The sequence below is a fragment of the Gobio gobio genome, assembly GCF_949357685.1.
Source record: "Gobio gobio genome assembly, chromosome: 6".
NCBI lineage: Eukaryota > Metazoa > Chordata > Actinopteri > Cypriniformes > Gobionidae > Gobio > Gobio gobio.
The window spans coordinates 55,124,154-55,142,568 of NC_137102.1; the positions used below are offsets into that span (position 1 = coordinate 55,124,154).

The 18,415-nt window shown below is 38.7% G+C and overlaps 1 protein-coding gene across 1 annotated transcript; it reads right to left on the reverse strand.

Annotated features, from left to right (window-relative positions):
* Nucleotides 1-7,609: 7,609 nt before the first annotated feature.
* Nucleotides 7,610-9,659, reverse strand: LOC307127859 (CD59 glycoprotein-like). The gene is made up of 4 exons (XM_079819329.1): nucleotides 9,399-9,659; nucleotides 8,659-8,711; nucleotides 8,317-8,439; nucleotides 7,610-8,191 (listed from the first exon to the last, which is right to left on the reverse strand). Exons 2-4 carry the CDS (start codon nucleotides 8,708-8,710, stop codon nucleotides 8,079-8,081), a joined length of 288 nt encoding a protein of 95 aa, XP_079675455.1. The 5' UTR covers nucleotide 8,711; nucleotides 9,399-9,659; the 3' UTR covers nucleotides 7,610-8,078.
* Nucleotides 9,660-18,415: the final 8,756 nt, after the last annotated feature.

The window sequence follows — 18,415 nt, forward strand, 5'->3', positions numbered from 1 at the left end:
GGAACATCCACAGGATAGAGATTACTCTTTTTATTCACATCCTCATGATACCCACACTCGTATAGACTATTTTTTGTTATCCACCCAGCTTTTATATCGTGTGCTGGATGTTGAATATCTCCCTCGTTTATTGAGTGACCATTCTCCCCTTGTTATGTTATTGTCCATCCCAGAGAAAACAGGACGGACTTATAGGTGGAGACTAAATCCCATTCTTCTTAAACAAGCTGAATTTCATAAATTTATAAGAGAACAAATTGATATTTTTACTTCTACGAACAAACCTTCTTGCTCCAATAGTTTTATTTTATGGGACACTTTAAAGGCGTATCTTAGGGGTCAATGTATTGCATACACTAAGGGGTTAATAAAAACCAAAAATTCCAAATTGAATGAGTTAGAATCTGAAATTTCAGCACTTGAAAAAATATACCATAAGGATCAGAATAAGGATGTTTATAGGGAATTACTCAATAAAAAAATGGAGTATAATAAATTGAACACCTACCAGGCAGAGAGGGCTATTATTAGCTCTAAACAACGTTATTATGAGCTTGGTGAGAAAGCACACAAAGTTTTGGCCTGGCAACTAAAACGAGATGAACAGAAACGAACGATAAATGCTATAGATACAGGCAACGCAGAAACATACAATCCTGTAGAGATTAATGGGGCATTTAAGCAATACTACACAGAGTTATATACTTCTCAGGCAAGTACAGATGATTCACAAATGAATTCTTTCCTATCTTCAGTCCACTTACCATGTCTTTCAGAGGAAGACAGGCTTAGTTTGGATCAACCTTTCTCTGCTTCTGAGATGATTGAAGCCATTCTTCTACTGCCTAATAATAAATCTCCCGGTGAAGATGGCTTCTCAGCCGAATTTTATAAAGAATTTAAAGATTTGCTTGTGCCATATTTGATGGAAGTGCTTGACCAGTCTAGGATGGACAAAAGTTTCCCAGACTCTTTCTCCAATGCAATAATTTCGGTAATATACAAGAAAGGTAAAGATCCGCTGAAATGTGCCTCCTATAGACCAATTTCACTCCTTAATGTAGATTATAAATTAGTTACTAAAATGATAGCCAAGAGATTAGAAACTCGTCTTCCTCTGTTGATTAACCCAGATCAAACTGGTTTTGTAATTGAGAGACTATCAGCAAATAATCTGAGGAGATTTTTCAATGTCATTCATACTGCTAAAGAAAAACGCATACCGGGAGTAGCTGTTTCTCTTGATGCCGAAAAGGCTTTTGATCGCGTTGAGTGGTCATATCTTTTTGAAGTGCTGAAAAAATTTGGATTTGGAGCGGCATATATTGACCTAATTCAATCCCTTTATAAATCCCCTAAAGCAAAAATTGTTACTTATGGAATTACTTCTGATACATTCTCTCTTTACAGAGGATGCAGACAAGGATGCCCCCTAAGCCCAGCCCTCTTTGCGTTGGCTATCGAACCTTTGGCTGAGGCTATTAGATGTAACCCTGACATAAAGGACTTTGAAATTGGCCCCGAAATGCATAAAATATCACTGTTTGCAGATGACATCCTTTTATTCCTTACCAACCCCATAGACTCTTTGTCTAATTTACAGATGGTATTACAATCATATAGCACCTTCTCTGGATATAAAGTAAATATCGACAAAAGTGTCATTTTGCCATTATCAGGGTTTGATGATACTGCACTAGATGGGTTTTCTTTTAAGTGTTCACCTACCGGTATTACATATTTGGGTATACAGGTGGATGGTCATTTAAAGAATCTCTACAAACTTAATGTGGCTAGTCTTTTAGAGAAGGTGGGCAGAGATTTAACCAATTGGATGGATCTACCACTCACATTACTTGGTAGAATAAATGCAGTTAAAATGAATATTTTGCCCAAATTTTTATACATGTTTCAATCTCTTCCAATATTAATACCTAACTCCTTTTTCACTTCGCTTAATGGGTCGATAAGATCCTTTATTTGGCATCGTAAAACCCCTAGAATCAGCCTTGATAAACTGACTAGAGATTATAATCAAGGAGGACTGAGACTTCCCAATTTTAAAATGTATTATTGGGCAGCCCAATCTAGGTATTTGGCTCAGATGTTTGCTGGTAACCCCCTTCCCTCCTGGCTTAATATGGAGAAATCTGAGATAAAAGAAGAGTGTCCTGCCAATATCTTATATACATGGGATGACAAACTGATCAAAACAAGAACTAATAACCCCATGATTATCCATTCAGTTCACACTTGGCACAAACTGCGGTCGCTGTTAGGACAGGACAATTTTCTTTCCCCTAAAACGCCTTTATGGGGAAACAGATTGCTACCAATGTGTCAAAGCAAAAATGTTAAGATATGGGCAGATAAGGGAATTACACATTTGGAGCATTGTTTTGAAGATAATGTTTTAATGTCGTTTGAACAGTTAAAAAATAAATATAATTTGAGTAATAAAGAATTCTTTAGTTATCTGCAGTTACGAGATTGTTTAAGAGTTAAAGCAAAATCGTATCCTAAGATACCTGATTTGACAGGTGTTGAGCAACTCTGTTATTCTGATAAACCACTATATAAAACAATCTCTAGAATATATGAAGCTCTGATCTCAAATCAGCCTCTAGATTATCCAGATAAATCCAGAAGTAGATGGGAGCTGGATTTGGGAGTAAGAATAGGTGGGGACATGTGGGGTCAATTATGTAAAGATGGGGTCACCTCAACCTTGAATTCTAAGTATAGATTAATTCAGTTTAATTTTTTACACCAGCTTTACTACACTCCATCTAGATTACATCAATTTAACAACAGTATTTCACCTCTCTGCTTCAGATGTGGTGTAGAAGAAGGAACATTTTTGCATTCTACCTGGTTGTGCCCTAAAGTGAAGGTTTTTTGGGTGATAGTATATCACATATTCATGGAATTGATTTCCCAATGGATCCAGAGGTGTGTTTATTGGGTAATTTTGCCAACTCTAATCTCCGAAACAGTCAAGCTATTAAGCTTACTCAAATGTTGTTAATAATAGCTAAAAAATGTATTGCTTTGAAATGGAAAGCAGACACTGATTTGCCAATTGGATTGTGGTTGTCGGAGGTCTGCAGCTGTGTACCTTTAGAGAAGATCACATATTCAATGAGGGGCAGGGGTGAATTATTTTATAAGATCTGGAAACCCTTTTTGAATTATATAAATATAGTACCACATGGCTTGATTTGATAAAGTGGATTTAACCATTTTTACATTGTATCTCTATTTTCCTCTTTTTATTTAAATTTTTATTTTTATTTATTTATTTATTTATTTTTATTTTTTTGTAAATTGTTCTTTTTCTTTATGTTTTGTATTTGTTGTGGTTGTTATATGTGAAAAAAAAGTAAAATAAAATTTTCAAAAAAAAAAAAAAGAAATGACATCAGAAGTGGAAAATGTTACACACAAACTGACCAGCAAATGCAACTTTCGGACGCCATCTTTTTTTTCCAGCTCAACTGTCACAGAATGGAAAGCACAGGATTGTGGCATATCAAAGGCAGCGAAGGATACACATATGCTGCCTGCAAAAATCGATCAAATGAAGGTATCTCAGGAGACAGGAAGGGAAGCTAACATTAGATTCGGACGTGCCTTGGTGCCTTCCTGCCTTGAAATGTGTCCTCCGAAGGCAGCATTTTCCAGGTTTCGGACGCAGATATGGGTCTGGCTTGTGAGGCTAGATATTTGAGGTTAAACTATTAAAAACTAGACGCATTCTGTCCAGCGCAACTTTCTTTTCTTCACAGCGGTCATTTCTTCCTAAACCCCAAACTTAACATCAGAATCAGCACAATCAGTTATTGCTGCAAAATGCAGTATACTGTTGTTAACTTGCAGAACATGTTAATATAAATGTATAATAAAAAAGAGCTATTAAAACTAAAAGAACAATATAAAACAAAACAAAATGCCTGCACACTGGTCCATTTACAAAAATATGTTTTATATTCATTTTGTTCAAACATTGCAGTCTCTTTTGCTATATATATTTATTTTCAATTTCAGAATATAAAGCAATGTATACTATTTTGAGTTTTTGTTCTTTGTTATTATCACATTCACAACACAATATTACAAACTCATTGGATTTTGAGGCCAAAAAGTATGCTGACATTATAATAAGGGGTGCCTAACATATATCTAACAGAAATCTCTCTGTGAATGCTTGAATAACTGATTCAAACCGGACACTCATTGAGCTATTAATACATTTTAAAAAAAATAAAACAGTTCAAAAGAGTCATTTGTTTCATGAATGATCCCAATCAACCCAATCCACAATCTGACTTTTGATGCATCCTGGAATAAAAACCACACCATGTTCATTCATTTGGCCAGAGGAGAACTGATCTCTCCCAAGATTCTCAATTTCTGTCTCCTGATAGAGTTTGGGTTCCTTGCTACTGTCGCCTCCCTCTGTCCTGCTTAGTAGGGGACACATAATCCAGCAAAATTATTGATTTATTGAACACTTCCTATAACACCTGATTTACTGGTTAACTTACATCATAAGAAGAATGTGATCTACGCTAATATTAGTCTCTCTGTTTATCTCAAGGTTTACTGTAGTCAACTGTAGTTCCAGATCAGATGGTGGACCTGCAGACTCTCCCCTGTGAAGGCCACCGACACGACAGCCAGTGGCACTGATCCTCAACAAACCCGTCTTCAACCTGATGGAACTGGATAAATATTCTGAATGTTCTGATCCAATCTGACTTCTGAAATGTTGCCTGAATCATAATCATACACTGTTCGTGTATGAGGAGAACTGGCCCCTCGACTGAGCCTGGTTTCTCCCAAGGTTTTTTTCTCCATTCTGTCACCTGATGGAGTTTTGGTTCCTTGCCACTGTCACCTTTGGCTATTGGTTTTTGGCTTGCTTAGTTGGGGACACAACAATATTACTGATCTGCCTGCAATAAATATTCTATTCATCCTATAGTAAACAATTGCAGCAGAAGTATTATGAAGCGGTGAGAAATAATTATTACAAAGGTCAGATGCGTCAGAGAAAGTCTTGTGGCCCACTGAGCAGTTTTTGCAAAGTCAGGGGATTTTAGGTAAACAACAAGCTTCTCGCAAAAGCTTCTCGCCTCTGGGAAGGAGTTGATTGTCCTTGGAAAATGTTACATCTTGTCTCTGAGAAAGGGTTGACCATCAATTGGCAGGGTTCCACAATTAGACAGAAAGGCGAGATTGTGGGAAACAGGAGGGGTGAATCTTGCAAGAAGATTGAGTTGCTTGGTCATTACGAAACAACAGATACGAACTGTATAAGAATAGCACCCTGGCCAGAGACAAATTCAGATGTCCTGCAGGCATCTCGGCTTTGTTGCTTTGTTCAATAAGGTCTTATTCTGACTTCTGGATGTCTGCCTCTTGAGCTTCATTTGCAAGAAAGAGATGACTTTTCATACTGTTCATACCTGTGTCTTTCCTTATATACTGATATGTTGCCTGTGATGAATAATTTCCAGGATTTTCTTTTTATTATTTAGACCAAATTTAGGCCAAACAACTTGAATTGCAGCACAAGTGTTTGTTTATTTTGTGCTCTTGACTTAAGTTTCAGATGATAAGTGCTGCTTTTATTGGTTTACTCGTCCATGTGGTTGTGTAATGTTTTCGGGTTTGTTCTGGGCACGTATTTATCAAGTTTCTCAAAGTGCAATTTTAGTCTTAAAGGTCCCATGGCATGAAATTTTAATTTTATGAGGTTTTTCAAAAATTAATATGAGTTCCCCTAGCCTGAACATTGTCCCCAAGTGGCTAGAAATTTTGATCGGTGTAAACCGAGTTCTGGCTGTCTTTCTCTGCCTTAGAGAAAATAACAGCTCAGATCTTGAATTTTCCTGTTATGACGTCATAACATGAACGGTTACCTCCCTTTCCTCCACCCAGAGAATTTGGCACGTCCATGCAAGCGCCATATTTGTTTGTCCTCGGGAGAGCATGGCTTGTGAACGAGTGAATGCTGGCAGTTTCTCAGTGTTTGGATGTACAAATGAAAACAGAAGTCTTTTTCAGTTCCTTCTGATCAGTGATTTCTGATGTGTAGCTAATTATTCAAGTTTACACAGAACTTTATTATTCGTGCACACGCTGCGGCTTCTCTCTCTCCCGACAGAACAGTGTTTTCGTGTTTTCTATCTTGTGAGTCATGGTTTTTGTACGTCCTCGTCATGTCTATCTGTTCTAAAATGTGCATACAGTCGTGAGTTTCTGCTCAACATCGGCAGAGCCACATCTTTAGAGATAAACTTTACGCATGCCGAAGTTTATCTCTAAAGATGTGGCTCTGCCGATGTTGAGCAGAAACTCACGACTCAAGACATATATAGGCTAAGCACATAGCTACCTCACCTACGGGTATACACATTTCTAACTTCAATAGCATTTGAAGAGAATGACTTAAAGTAAAGTGTTCATTTGGGTGTAAGGTATGAATGATGCACACCTTTTAGACATTTAATACAATTAAATGTCAAATCACATGACAATATGTGATGTATTTCACTAGGCTATTATGTGCTCGTACACAAAATATGCTAGATTTAAATAAGTCAGCTGATGAGAATATTGCTTGAAAATAAATTATATTTACACCCAAAAATATTTTTGAAAAATCTCCACTATAATGATAATAATAATATTCAAGTTGTAGGCCTACCGGCCAAAGTGTGTGTTCAGTGCTGTTCGCGAGTGTCACGAATCAACACTTGTGGTAAACCTACAGAAGCGGGATGTGCGTTATATTGGAAATAAATATTAAAAGCACGATAAGTCGCGAAAGAGAATGAATTGTAGTGGCAGGATGCTGTGCACGCGCTCCGAGCAGACTTTGTCTTCGGTTGCGCGCCTAAACGGCCAAATAAACACCGGAATATATAAAAATGGCAAGTCGAGTATTCACGTAAGCACAGTAGATGTAAGCACTGTGTTCGTTCTCATTCACACACACACACACACACACACACACACACAAACAAAAATAAAAAGTAAATAATAATAAATTCACACAATTCATTCTCAGAAATCCCAATTAATTCCATATTAATTTGGTCAAAAAAGGTTCCCGACCCCTGGTCTAGATTAAGGTTTATACACAACCTTATCAGAGCTAAATAGACCTATTTCATGACCTGTCATGGTATAGGCTACATTTCATGTAGACTTGATTTGGGTGTGTACAGTGCTCATTTACATATAGCCAACAACACAATTGTGGCCAGTGAAAATGCTGAGTGGCTAGTATTTTTGGAAAACCACTAGCCACAGTGGGTGGTGAGCAATAAAGTTAATGTCAAGCTCTAGAAGAGACACGTCTCCAAGTTATCAAATTAATTAACACAATTGTCACAAACAAATGGGCAAAAGCATAGACAAGCCCGCTGATCAGTGGACAAGCCCACAATTGTTATATAACTAAACTACCTATCTAGGGTTGGGCAATCAACAACAAAGCAAATATATTTTTTTTTAAATTAAATAAATAAAGGAAAACCTTGGGGAGAGAACCAGGATAATCCAACCTCCTGTCCCAGAATCAACACAACGACCAATTCAAATAATATTTTTTTAATTTGAAAAGATGATGAATGATTACAAAATCACAATGAAGACAACCAAAATAACAACGTCAAAGAGAATAATAATCAACAATAGAGGAGAACTATAGGCCAAAATAACAAGTAACTAACCCAAAAATCTTATGATTATGAATGATTTATTCATCATGCAACTGTCACATGTGACAAATGAACAAAACACTTGGACTAGAAGACAGAGGGGTGATGGTGAATACAGCTTTTGTCTTTAAATGCAACACATTTATTCATGCAACATGTTTGGTGTGGTATGAATATATCTTACGAGTACATATAGAGATTCGCACAAATTCAAATTGACATGTTGTGTAACAACCTATAGTTACACAATCTATTGGTCATGCATTAGTAAGTAGTTCTAATGGTGTGACATGCACTCCTCCATGTCACCAGTCTGAGTCATTTTCCCTTTAAGACTGTGTGCGTTTAAAGGACAGGGGTATTGCACAGGTCCGTCTGACAGCAATTGGTTTTAATATAGGGGCTTGACTGAAGAATCATGCAATCGGCCATGCCAATGCACCTCCGGAAGTAGGAAACTAGAGGAATGTAAAAGAATTTAAAAGCAAATGAGTGTCCTTGTTCATCTTGACACATTTTGCTGTAATAGCGTTCCATAATTCTGTGCAAAATTCTTTCCACACTATTTAGGATAGGGACTCACATGGATATGTGGTGAATCGGGCAGCTACACAGGCATCTTTCTTATAGCCGCACGTCTCCTGAGTGGTCACACATCTTCCTCCAGGGGTGGAGGGAACACAGTTGTAACATTTCAGGGCAGAGCCTACAACACAGTTCAAGAAAGGATGAACTATTGCAAAACATATGACACTAACTATTGCATCAAAATGGAAACATTTAGCCTTTATATGTCAATGCGACATGACAGATTATTGGTTTGCACAATTATAGTCCTTAGATAAAGGACATAGTTATGGCTGTGCTGATACACTGGACTTCTGTTGCACTAAAACAGTTTTGGCAGTTAAACATGTAAACCCACCATTCGCCAACACCAGCGTGAGAACAAGAGCCAGCAGCAGAACCTTCATCATTCTGTTGAATAAAGTGGAAAACTAATCAAACTCCTCAATCATATTCGTAAAAAATAGAATAAAAAGTATCACCCATGCTCATTCTTCGACACCAGTTATAAAACATTTAATGCACCCTCATATTATAATGAGCAATAAATTCATAGTTTACTTGTAGTTTAGGTTGTTCAAAAAATATACTCTTAAATTTCTTTCAAATCACAGTTCTTAGACCACAAATAGGAATTTTAAAACTTGTTAAGATGTCTATTTTGAAAAAATATATCTTTATTGATTCAATCAAATACCTATTTTTGGGATCATTGTGAATTTTAATGATAATTTATTCAAAATGTAAACTATTCGTATAGCATAGTAATATTTGTTGTATTTAATTGTAATTTTAAAGGATGATTCTCATAACTATTGCAATTATTGCATTATAATACTGAGACCTTGAGGAGAATTATAGTTAATATAGTTATTTTCATGAAAATATGTCACAATGCAAAATGTAGAGTTAATCTGAGAAATGACCAGCACTGTAACAATTGTACAGCATTGAAAACAATGTTATGCTTGTTAAGGTCCAACACTCATTTCAAAATGTTCATACAATTCTCCCATTAAAAGTACAATTCATCTGAACTAACTTGAATTTATTACTCTATATATAACAAAACAACAAAGTAATGGTGTGAAAACCTACCTTGACTGTGAAGCAGAGCTGAATGTAGTTCATAGACACCTGTGTCGAGTGTCCCTTATATACTGTGATGCTGCCTGTAAAGTTCCAGGAATCTTTGTCAGGAATTTGGAAAATCCGTGTTGAATTCAGGCCAGAGAAACTAGTAACACAACATTTTGATCAGTATCTGCTCTTGGCTTAAGTTTCAGATGATAAGTGCCACTTTTATTGGTTTATGGCATGGTCAGTGTGGTTGTGTAACTGTTTGTTTTGTACTGCTCTGGTCTTTTCCAGTTTTGCAACAAAAGATACATTGTTTTTCCCTTATCATATTAAATGTGCTTATGCAACGTTTACTGGAATAGAAGTACGTTTGATAAAATGTTAACATAGATCAGAGGTTTTCAAACTTTATGATGCCAAGGACCCCCAAATATGATGAACCTTTTTTGAGGGACCCCCTTCCTAAAATCCATCTCTATATTTGTATGTATGAAAAAACATTTAAACTGTAAGATGAGTAGTAAGTGTGGCATTATAAACACAACATATTGTTTCCAAACTTAAATCGGCTATGCTTAATGTTGTATGTATAAACCCGAAGAAGTAGGATTTGTAAGCAACTTTCACAATAAATGTATGTAAGCAGATAAAGGGGACTATAGTGAGAAAAACTTACTAGAAAGATACAAACAAACATATACTACAATTCTGGAAAATATGTATTCTGCAAGAAAGAAGAGGAATATTTGAAACCGTTGGAATATTTGGTAGACTTGATCTATTTTTGCCTTGTCTTTTTATCCTCTGAAATTTTCTGGGGACCCCTTAGAACCTTCTGGGGGACCCCTGGGGGTCCCCGGACCCCAGTTTGAAAACCCCTGACATAGATCATGCTCTTCAGCTTTTAGCCCTGCAGAGTTTAGCTCAAATCATATCAAACGCATGCACCTGCCTATGTAACCCCTCCTATTCAAACCATCTGCTCCAAGTGGGACTTGAACCCGGGTCCGCCGGCATTAGAGTCGGATGCTCTAACAAGGAGGCTAAAGGCTGCAACCTCTAGGGTCAGCCACTAGAGCATCTCTTGAGATCAGAGGAGTGAGGTTTACTCGCACAGCAACTGCTAGCTTGCCTCCGTTACACTGACCCCACAAAACCTCACTCCCATCCGGGTCACGGCACCAATGTAACCCCTCCTGTTTAAACCGCCCGCTGTAAGCGGGGCTCGAACCCGGGGTCTGCCGGCATGAGAGTCGGACGCTCTAACAAGGAGGCTAAAAGCTGCAACCCATAGCGTCAGTAGCTAGAGCGTCTCTTGAGATCAGAGGATTGAGGTTTACTCGCACAGAAACTACTAGCTGGCCTCCGTTACACTCACCCCCCAAAACCTCACTCCCATCCGGGTCACGGCACCAATGTAACCCCTCCTGTTTAAACCGCCCGCTTTTAAGGGTTGGAGCTAAACTGTACATGACAAATCCAGGGCTAGATTTGAGGAGCCCTGAATGTAGATCTTCTAATCTAAGGCCCTGTCCCAAATGACACACTTCATGTTCTTGTTGTTCTTGTGTACTTACAATGGCTGCCGCATGTGCATGTCCGTTAAGTCCACGAAACCGTAGGGTGTCCCGTTTGTCATTTTAAGTTTCAGAAGGGAGTTCCCGAGCATCCCTTTTGCGGTCGATATTGCGCCCTCAATGCGCACTTGCCGAGCTTGCACTGAAGCGTAGGAAGACCACGATTGTTTAGGGTGCCGTTTGGGACAGGGCCTAAGGGTGCATTTTAATACTCAAATTAATGCTTCCTTGTTTCTTCGCTCCTCTTCCCTCCAGCCTGTGACCTGAAAACCAAATCAACGTAAGCCATCTTGAAAGAAATCTCAATTCTCTAATTGCACTGCAAGGATTGGGGAGTGAAGAAGCTTCCAGAGGAGCTGTGAGCGAGGATGCACAGGTGTCAAAAAACCTGATGGGCCCTGTCCCAAATGGCACCCTAAACACTCGCGGTCTTCCTACAAGTGTGCACTTTCGTGACGTAACAGCGATTTGACTGTTGGGAAGAAGTCTGCTACAGAGCTCACTACAGCTCCTTGAGGGCGCATATCGACCACAAAGGGACAGACTTCTGAGGCAGTGTAACATTTGAATGATCTACAGCAAAATAGAGAGAGCTTTGGTGAAAACCAAACAAATATTTAATTACTACAAGGGTAATTTATCCAAGTGTCCGTGATGTCACCGGTAGGTTTCCGAAGAGCATTTTTGAAGCCTAAAGTTGGCTGGCACCATCATGGCAGGACGTCACCACACGCCACTCATAGATAACTGAAAATGGGCAAAGAGGCGGGAAGTGGATGGAGCTGAAGTGCCTGGTTGCGGAAACCACGCCCGCCTAGCTCGACCACAGTGGCAATCCACCTGTCACTCTTCTGGTGCCTGTCTCTAGTGGCCAGTCGATGAGTTTTAGTTTAAGTCCCTTCCCTGTTGGTTTCAGAGAGTTGGAGAGAACGCGGGAGGTTGCCATCAGATGCCATCTTAATTTTTTTAGCTCAACTGTCACAGAATGGAAAGCACAGAATTGTTGGATATCAAAGGCAGCGAAGGATACATCTATGCTGCCTTCAAAACTCGATCAGATGAACGTATCTCAGGAGACAGGAAGTGAAGCTAACATTAGATTCGGACGTGCCTTGATGCCTTCCTACCTTGAAATGTGTCCTCAGAAGTTAGCTTTTTCCAGGTGTAACCCCTTTAAAAAATGAAGATGGTTAATGGACTCTTAATTTGAAAAAGAAAAAATGTAGTACCTACTTTTCTCCGTGACGAGTATAATAATATACAAAGGAAGCCAGCAGCCATTTTTTACAAATGAGAGTGGAGAAAAAGAACAACTGTTGATTCAGAGCATAACTACGAGTGAATGAGTGAAAAAAAGTTATTTTCCAGTGAAATCCGAGGGATCTTTCATACTTTTATTTCAAGAAACTAATTTTTTTTTTTTTCCTGTTGATGCATAAGTTACTTCTCGAGTCAACCTTGGACGAGTGTACGGCGAGCCAACAGTGTAACTGATGTCAAGACGTGACATCCTGATTTTCTGGAGCGAATTCAGTATCCTTAATCCGTTATCACTCCCTGGAAACAGATAAGAGAACACCACACTCACACTTTGTATACTTTGATTGAAAATTAGTTTAAAACTACCCGGGTAGTAAATCTTTCTTCAGTCCCGTGACTACTTCTACTTTTTTCTATTTTTTTCCTATTTTTTTCAACCTCTTAAATTTTTTTCCAGAAGGATCAGACTTTTGAAAAAAGGAGACAATTAAGAACATAAGGAAAAGGCTTTCTGAATTCTGTGTGAAAAAATTCTGTTTGTATTTTCTCTTACAGTTACTTACAGTACATTTTCAACTGTCGTTCAATTGACTATATTGATACAATACAATACAACTTTTTTCCCTATCACAAGTTGTAGTGAGATTACTGTCTCAAATCCTCTTTACGAATTTAGATGTTAATTATAGTGTCATGCTACTGTGCCCATTCAATCTGATCTTTTCATTAAGAACTCTACACTAGAGTTTTATCACGGGTTACACAGGTTTTGGACGCAGCCAGTGTGTTTGGAAAATGTCACGCCCCTTATAATAACCACGAGTTTCAACACTAAAGCCCTATTCGCACAGGATTAGTATTACCTGGTGACCTCTAGTAATTTGTAATTGCGGAGGTTGTCTGTGATCATAATCCTGTGCGAATCGGCCATGCCTGTAATTACAACTAGGCCTATACAATTTGCAGAAAGAGAAAGCTGAAAACCATCAGAAGAGCAAAAAACAAGAAGAGTTGATTAGATGGAGATGGATGATGTGAGGGTGAGGACATTTTTCCACCGGTTAATCGACGTGTGACAAAACCAGTATCACCGGCGGGGGCTTTAAAAGGGGTGGTTGCATGCGATTTCACTTTTTTAACTTTAGTTAGTGTGTAATGTTGCTGCTTGAGCATAAACAGTATCTGCAAAGTTACAGCGCTGAAAGTTCAATGCAAACGGAGATATTGTCTTTTAAAGTTATGGCGGTTTATTGCCTACAAAAACGGCCGGTTTGGACTACAACAAGCTTCTTCCCGGGTTAGTGACATCATAAACCCTTGCTATTAACATAAACACTGCCCCCGCGAACACGCAACAAAGTGGGCGAGGCCACGTCTCAGTCATTACGAAAGAGAGAGAGCTGTTGCAGAACTACAAACTACATTTGGCCATCTAACCAATCTAAGACCATTGCGTTTTTCGGAGGGATGGGCTTCACAGAAGCAGGAAGCAAACGAGCCGTTCAAAGGACAGTGGAGACAGCGGTGTGGAATAAAGGTAAAATATAAGAAAAATACGGCGTTTTAAAAAAAAATTAAGACATGTTTTACTGCGCCCCATAAACACAACCAAGCCTAGAAAAAAACCACGGAACCACTCCTTTAAATCGCTAATTAAACGGTGAAAGTAAACGTGCACGGCCGCACAGGCATTCATAACGTTGCAGAGCAGCACAAGTGTTTAAGTGATGTAATCTGTGTTGTGGCTGAACACCAGTAACACCGACCATTGCAGCAAGCCTAGATGACATGTATAGCAGCATGCGGCAAGAAAACATTCTTCTGTTTATGATATATCACACAGCCATACCTATAACGACAAAATATGTCCAAGTCTTGACATCATAAGTCAGTCATTTCTTGTAAAATCACAGGCTTCGCTTATCCCGTGAGAATGCGCCACAAACTCAAATCAGATCTCATTCTCGTCCCTTTATTTTGCATATGCCTTGGGCGGGAATTATTTAAATGAGGAATATTGTGACATGTTCATTCCCAGAAGAAAACTCGTTTCAGGGAGTTCAGAAACAGTGACACTGATATAGAGAATAACTCCAGCTGGAGGGAATTTGTGCTTTGTAAAGTTACAGAACCTGTTCATGCTCAAACAGCAACATTACACACTGAGGAAAGATGAACATGTAAAAAAGCATAGGTCCTCTTTAATTAAACATACAACAGAATGATATTATGTGACAACAGTGTAGTATGCTACTCAAATAAATGTTTGTATATATATATAGCTTCTTTTTTTACCTTACTTTAAAGCACATTCATTTTTATTATACTTTATTTTAAGCCCCCTTGGAACTGTGCTGAGGCTCCCTGGTGGACCCCTGGTTTAGATCCACTGAGATCCACTGCAGTAAACGGTTCAGGCGATTACATTTCTCAATACTCTACTTCACTTTTTCAAAACTCTTCACACAGTTCTCCTGACCAACTTTCATTTTGGAACAGCAGTTCATGTCTTTCATGTTTCAAATCAAATTCTTCCAAAACCATGGCAAAGGTTTTCATCCAACAAACACACTTTATCATTCATAAAACAATGACCTAAAAACACGAACAACAGGTATGTTACACAATGTTTCCTTTTGTAAACTGTTTTTTAACATAACAAGAATGACACATTGTTACATTACATTATACAGTACAGAATCATTCCTTAGTGTCCCCTTTTTTATAGATGGTAATGAAATTGAAAGCTGCTTATAATAATTTTGATAGTCTTTAATTTTTTTTTATTTTGGAACACTGCAAAACCCCCTTATTTCTAAGAGTTTAACCATAGGCACAGGCAGCACTTAATTTCACATTCAAAATTCACTTTAAACTTGTCAAATCAAGTCATTCTTCCATTATGGATTGTCATCCAACACACACAATGTGTCACTCATTAAACAATGACCTAAAAAAACACGTACAACACGTAGCATTACACAACTTATGTTCACAAAACAAGAATGACACACTATTGTTTACAATTCACTGCAGTTTATGTTACATCATGGTGCATGTTTATAATACAGTACAAAATTATTCATAAGTTTTCCCTGATTGTAGGTAATAAGGCACGGCAAGTTTACTTATATATCACATTTCATACAGTGCTTTACATAGAAAATTAATTAAAATAATAAAATAAAATAATAAAATAATCACAACAGATGCATAAGAAATAAAACAAATTGTATAGTAATGAAGTGAAATTGAAAGACTAACACCTGTCTAGATGTTCAGCTACATCTAATTTTTTTTTATAGTATTTCATTTTTAGATTCAGAATATATTTCATTAGTATATTACTGTAGAAATGTAGAAAATTGTTGTCTCATTCATTTTTGTATTATGTTAGGGTTTGAACTAAAGTTATAAGCACAATTAATGCAAGTTAACAGTTATGAGTGTACTTCATATGTACACTTCAGGCAGATTCATATACCACAATGCAACACGATTGTGACTTCACCGCATATTGCGTTTAATTTATCCCACCACAAACAACTCTATGATATATTCATATTTTTATTTTATTTGAAACAACCCAAACACCCCTATATACATATAGAATGCTGCATTAAACAATTTTGTAAAGAAAAAAGAAAAAAAATCAAACTTGTGACTGTGATTCCAAGTGTTAAAGGGCTTATGCTGCGTTCACACCAAACGCGAATAGAGCGTCAAAATCGTGTCTACCGCGTGTAGTTGGACGCTTGAACATTTTGAATTCATTTGCGCGTCCACAGCAAATTGGACGCGCGTATAAATCGAGCGTTTGAAGCGAAATAGACGCGTGTTCAAGGCGCTCCAGGAGAAATATGTCATAAAACACCACTCTGCCTCTTTTCATTTTCATTAAAAATATATATTAAGCATTAATAGCCACACAAATGTGGTCCAGGCAACTCCTACATTATCTTCACTGCACGTGTATTTAAATATCCTTAAAAAAAATTAAGTTATGAAACTTCTCTTTGCCCTCAGTCAAAACGATTTGGCAGACAACAAATTATCGATTCATGACACCAAAGATCGCCCGTTAGATCCACACAAGACAAACCACTACAGGACATCAGAGCCAGTGGCAAATGTCAGAAGGACTAGCCGAGGAAAGGCTGCTCTCGCTGGGGTTAATGAGCACTGAGTGCCCGGTGATCGCCTGGATTTCAAAACTCCAAAAACGCAAGATCTTTTTTTTTTTAAATAGGCGCTCTCTTTATACATAAACCATAGATTTGAGCTTTAAACAACTACATTCTCTCCTGAAAAAGTCTTAAAACTACATTTTGTGACACAATAGTAGTATTTTTAAATTATGTGGGGTTTCTCATCACGTCACTTTACCACGTGACAGCAGCGAGCAGGCTCCTGATTGGTTAACGTGGCGCGAATTGACGCCAAAGCTCCGATTTTTCAACTCGGGTATCAGACACAAATTTGCTTCAAACGCATGAATGCACAAAAAGCACCACTCATGCATAACGCGTGTATCGCGCAAGACGCTCAATTTGCGTCATTTACACAAACTGGACGCACGAATGAGGCGGAATCACGGCCATCATGCCGCGCGAAACGCGTCTATCGCGCCGCAGGACCTCCAGACGTGCGTCAACACGCCTTTCCATTGACTTAACATGGAAATCACTCGCTCCTGACGCTCTATTCGCATTTGGTGTGAACGCAGCATTAGGACGTTCCCGTTCAGTCCATTGCAAAGGTTCCGCCAGTAGTGGGCACTCATGCAACGTAAGCAATGGCGCATATCCGAGTGAACGAGACGGAGGGCAGTTAGCAAGTGAAGGGCACATAGACTGTAAAAAAAGATGGATGACGCACCTTCACTTTCTTTCTACCATTGACGTAACTGAAGCATAGACAGTAAAAGAAATGGACACAGCGACCCCATAGACAGGGTTTTTCCTACATTGAAAATTTTTTGGCGGCCGCCAAAACAAATTTTTGTCCCGCCAAAGCTTTATTTGATGAGTTATTGTGATTCATGAATGATGTAGAATAGATGCTGCGCTTGTAACCGAGTCTCAGAGAGAACGATCAGAGAGCTCCTACCCCGCTCGCACGCTCTCTGTCTTCAAAATAAGCATTCTTAGCTTTCTAATATTTCACATATTACGTTAATCAAAATCAAAAGGTCGGAAGACCGAATCCATGTTGCACGTGGCGCTATCAGACAATATGTTCCCTTTCAAAAGCTACACTCAATGCTGCATAAGCTTATGCAAATGGGAAATGTCTTTGACATAACCAGCTGTGAAAATAGTGTGAAAACACGTCAATGAAATTGACCCGGAGGTATTTATAGCCTCGGCCGGTGACGTCATAGGCGCACCTGCTGCACGAGGCTATAAATAGATGAGCTTCCGCTGGAGCAAACCAGGTCTTTTTGTTTTCAGACCAACTCTGTGTTATGGTGTGTTACAAAGTCTCTGAAAAAAAAAAAAAAAAAATTCTCTCTCTCTTTCAAGACTCAACTCGAGATCTTTGTTAGGAGTTAGTTTTCAACATGGCAGTGTGCAGATTTCTCTCTCTTTCTCATCTCTGTTACAAAGAAACATAAGTGGAAAGAGTTCTAGTTAAATCTGATCAGTTGGAAACGAGTCAGCAGAGTAAAACGCTGTATATCCATGTTCTCTTTCAAAAAACAGAACTGGATGCACACGTGTATTGCTGTGTGTGTTTGGGGAAGAGCATGCGGTTGCTGCATTGAGTCAGACGAGTGCGAGCATTGCAAGCCTTTACAGTTAGAATGCTTTATGCTCGTCTGGGCTACTTTCAGTCCGCACCAGTTTTCGGAGCTCTCGAATGGGTTTGTTGACGAGCAAGAGACGGGTCCGTCCCTTTCGCTTGCTCGCTCAACAAATGCATGTTTCCCCGCGTGATCCCGAAGCGCGCTCCAGCGTTTCTTCGGCTCGCGCGGGGAATGATGATGAATCTCTGGGTCCGCGGACCTCGAGCAGCCATCTGCGATCGTTCCTCACATGATGGTGAATCCATACGAGGAATTTATCGAGGTGGTTGTTCGCGCGGTGGCCAGGGCAGTTTGTCTGGTACCGTGAATGAGAGATCCCCGAACGCAGTGAGCTTGAGGTTTCTGTCTAGAAAAAAAAAAAAAAACATTTACTTCACGTGTTTTTGTAC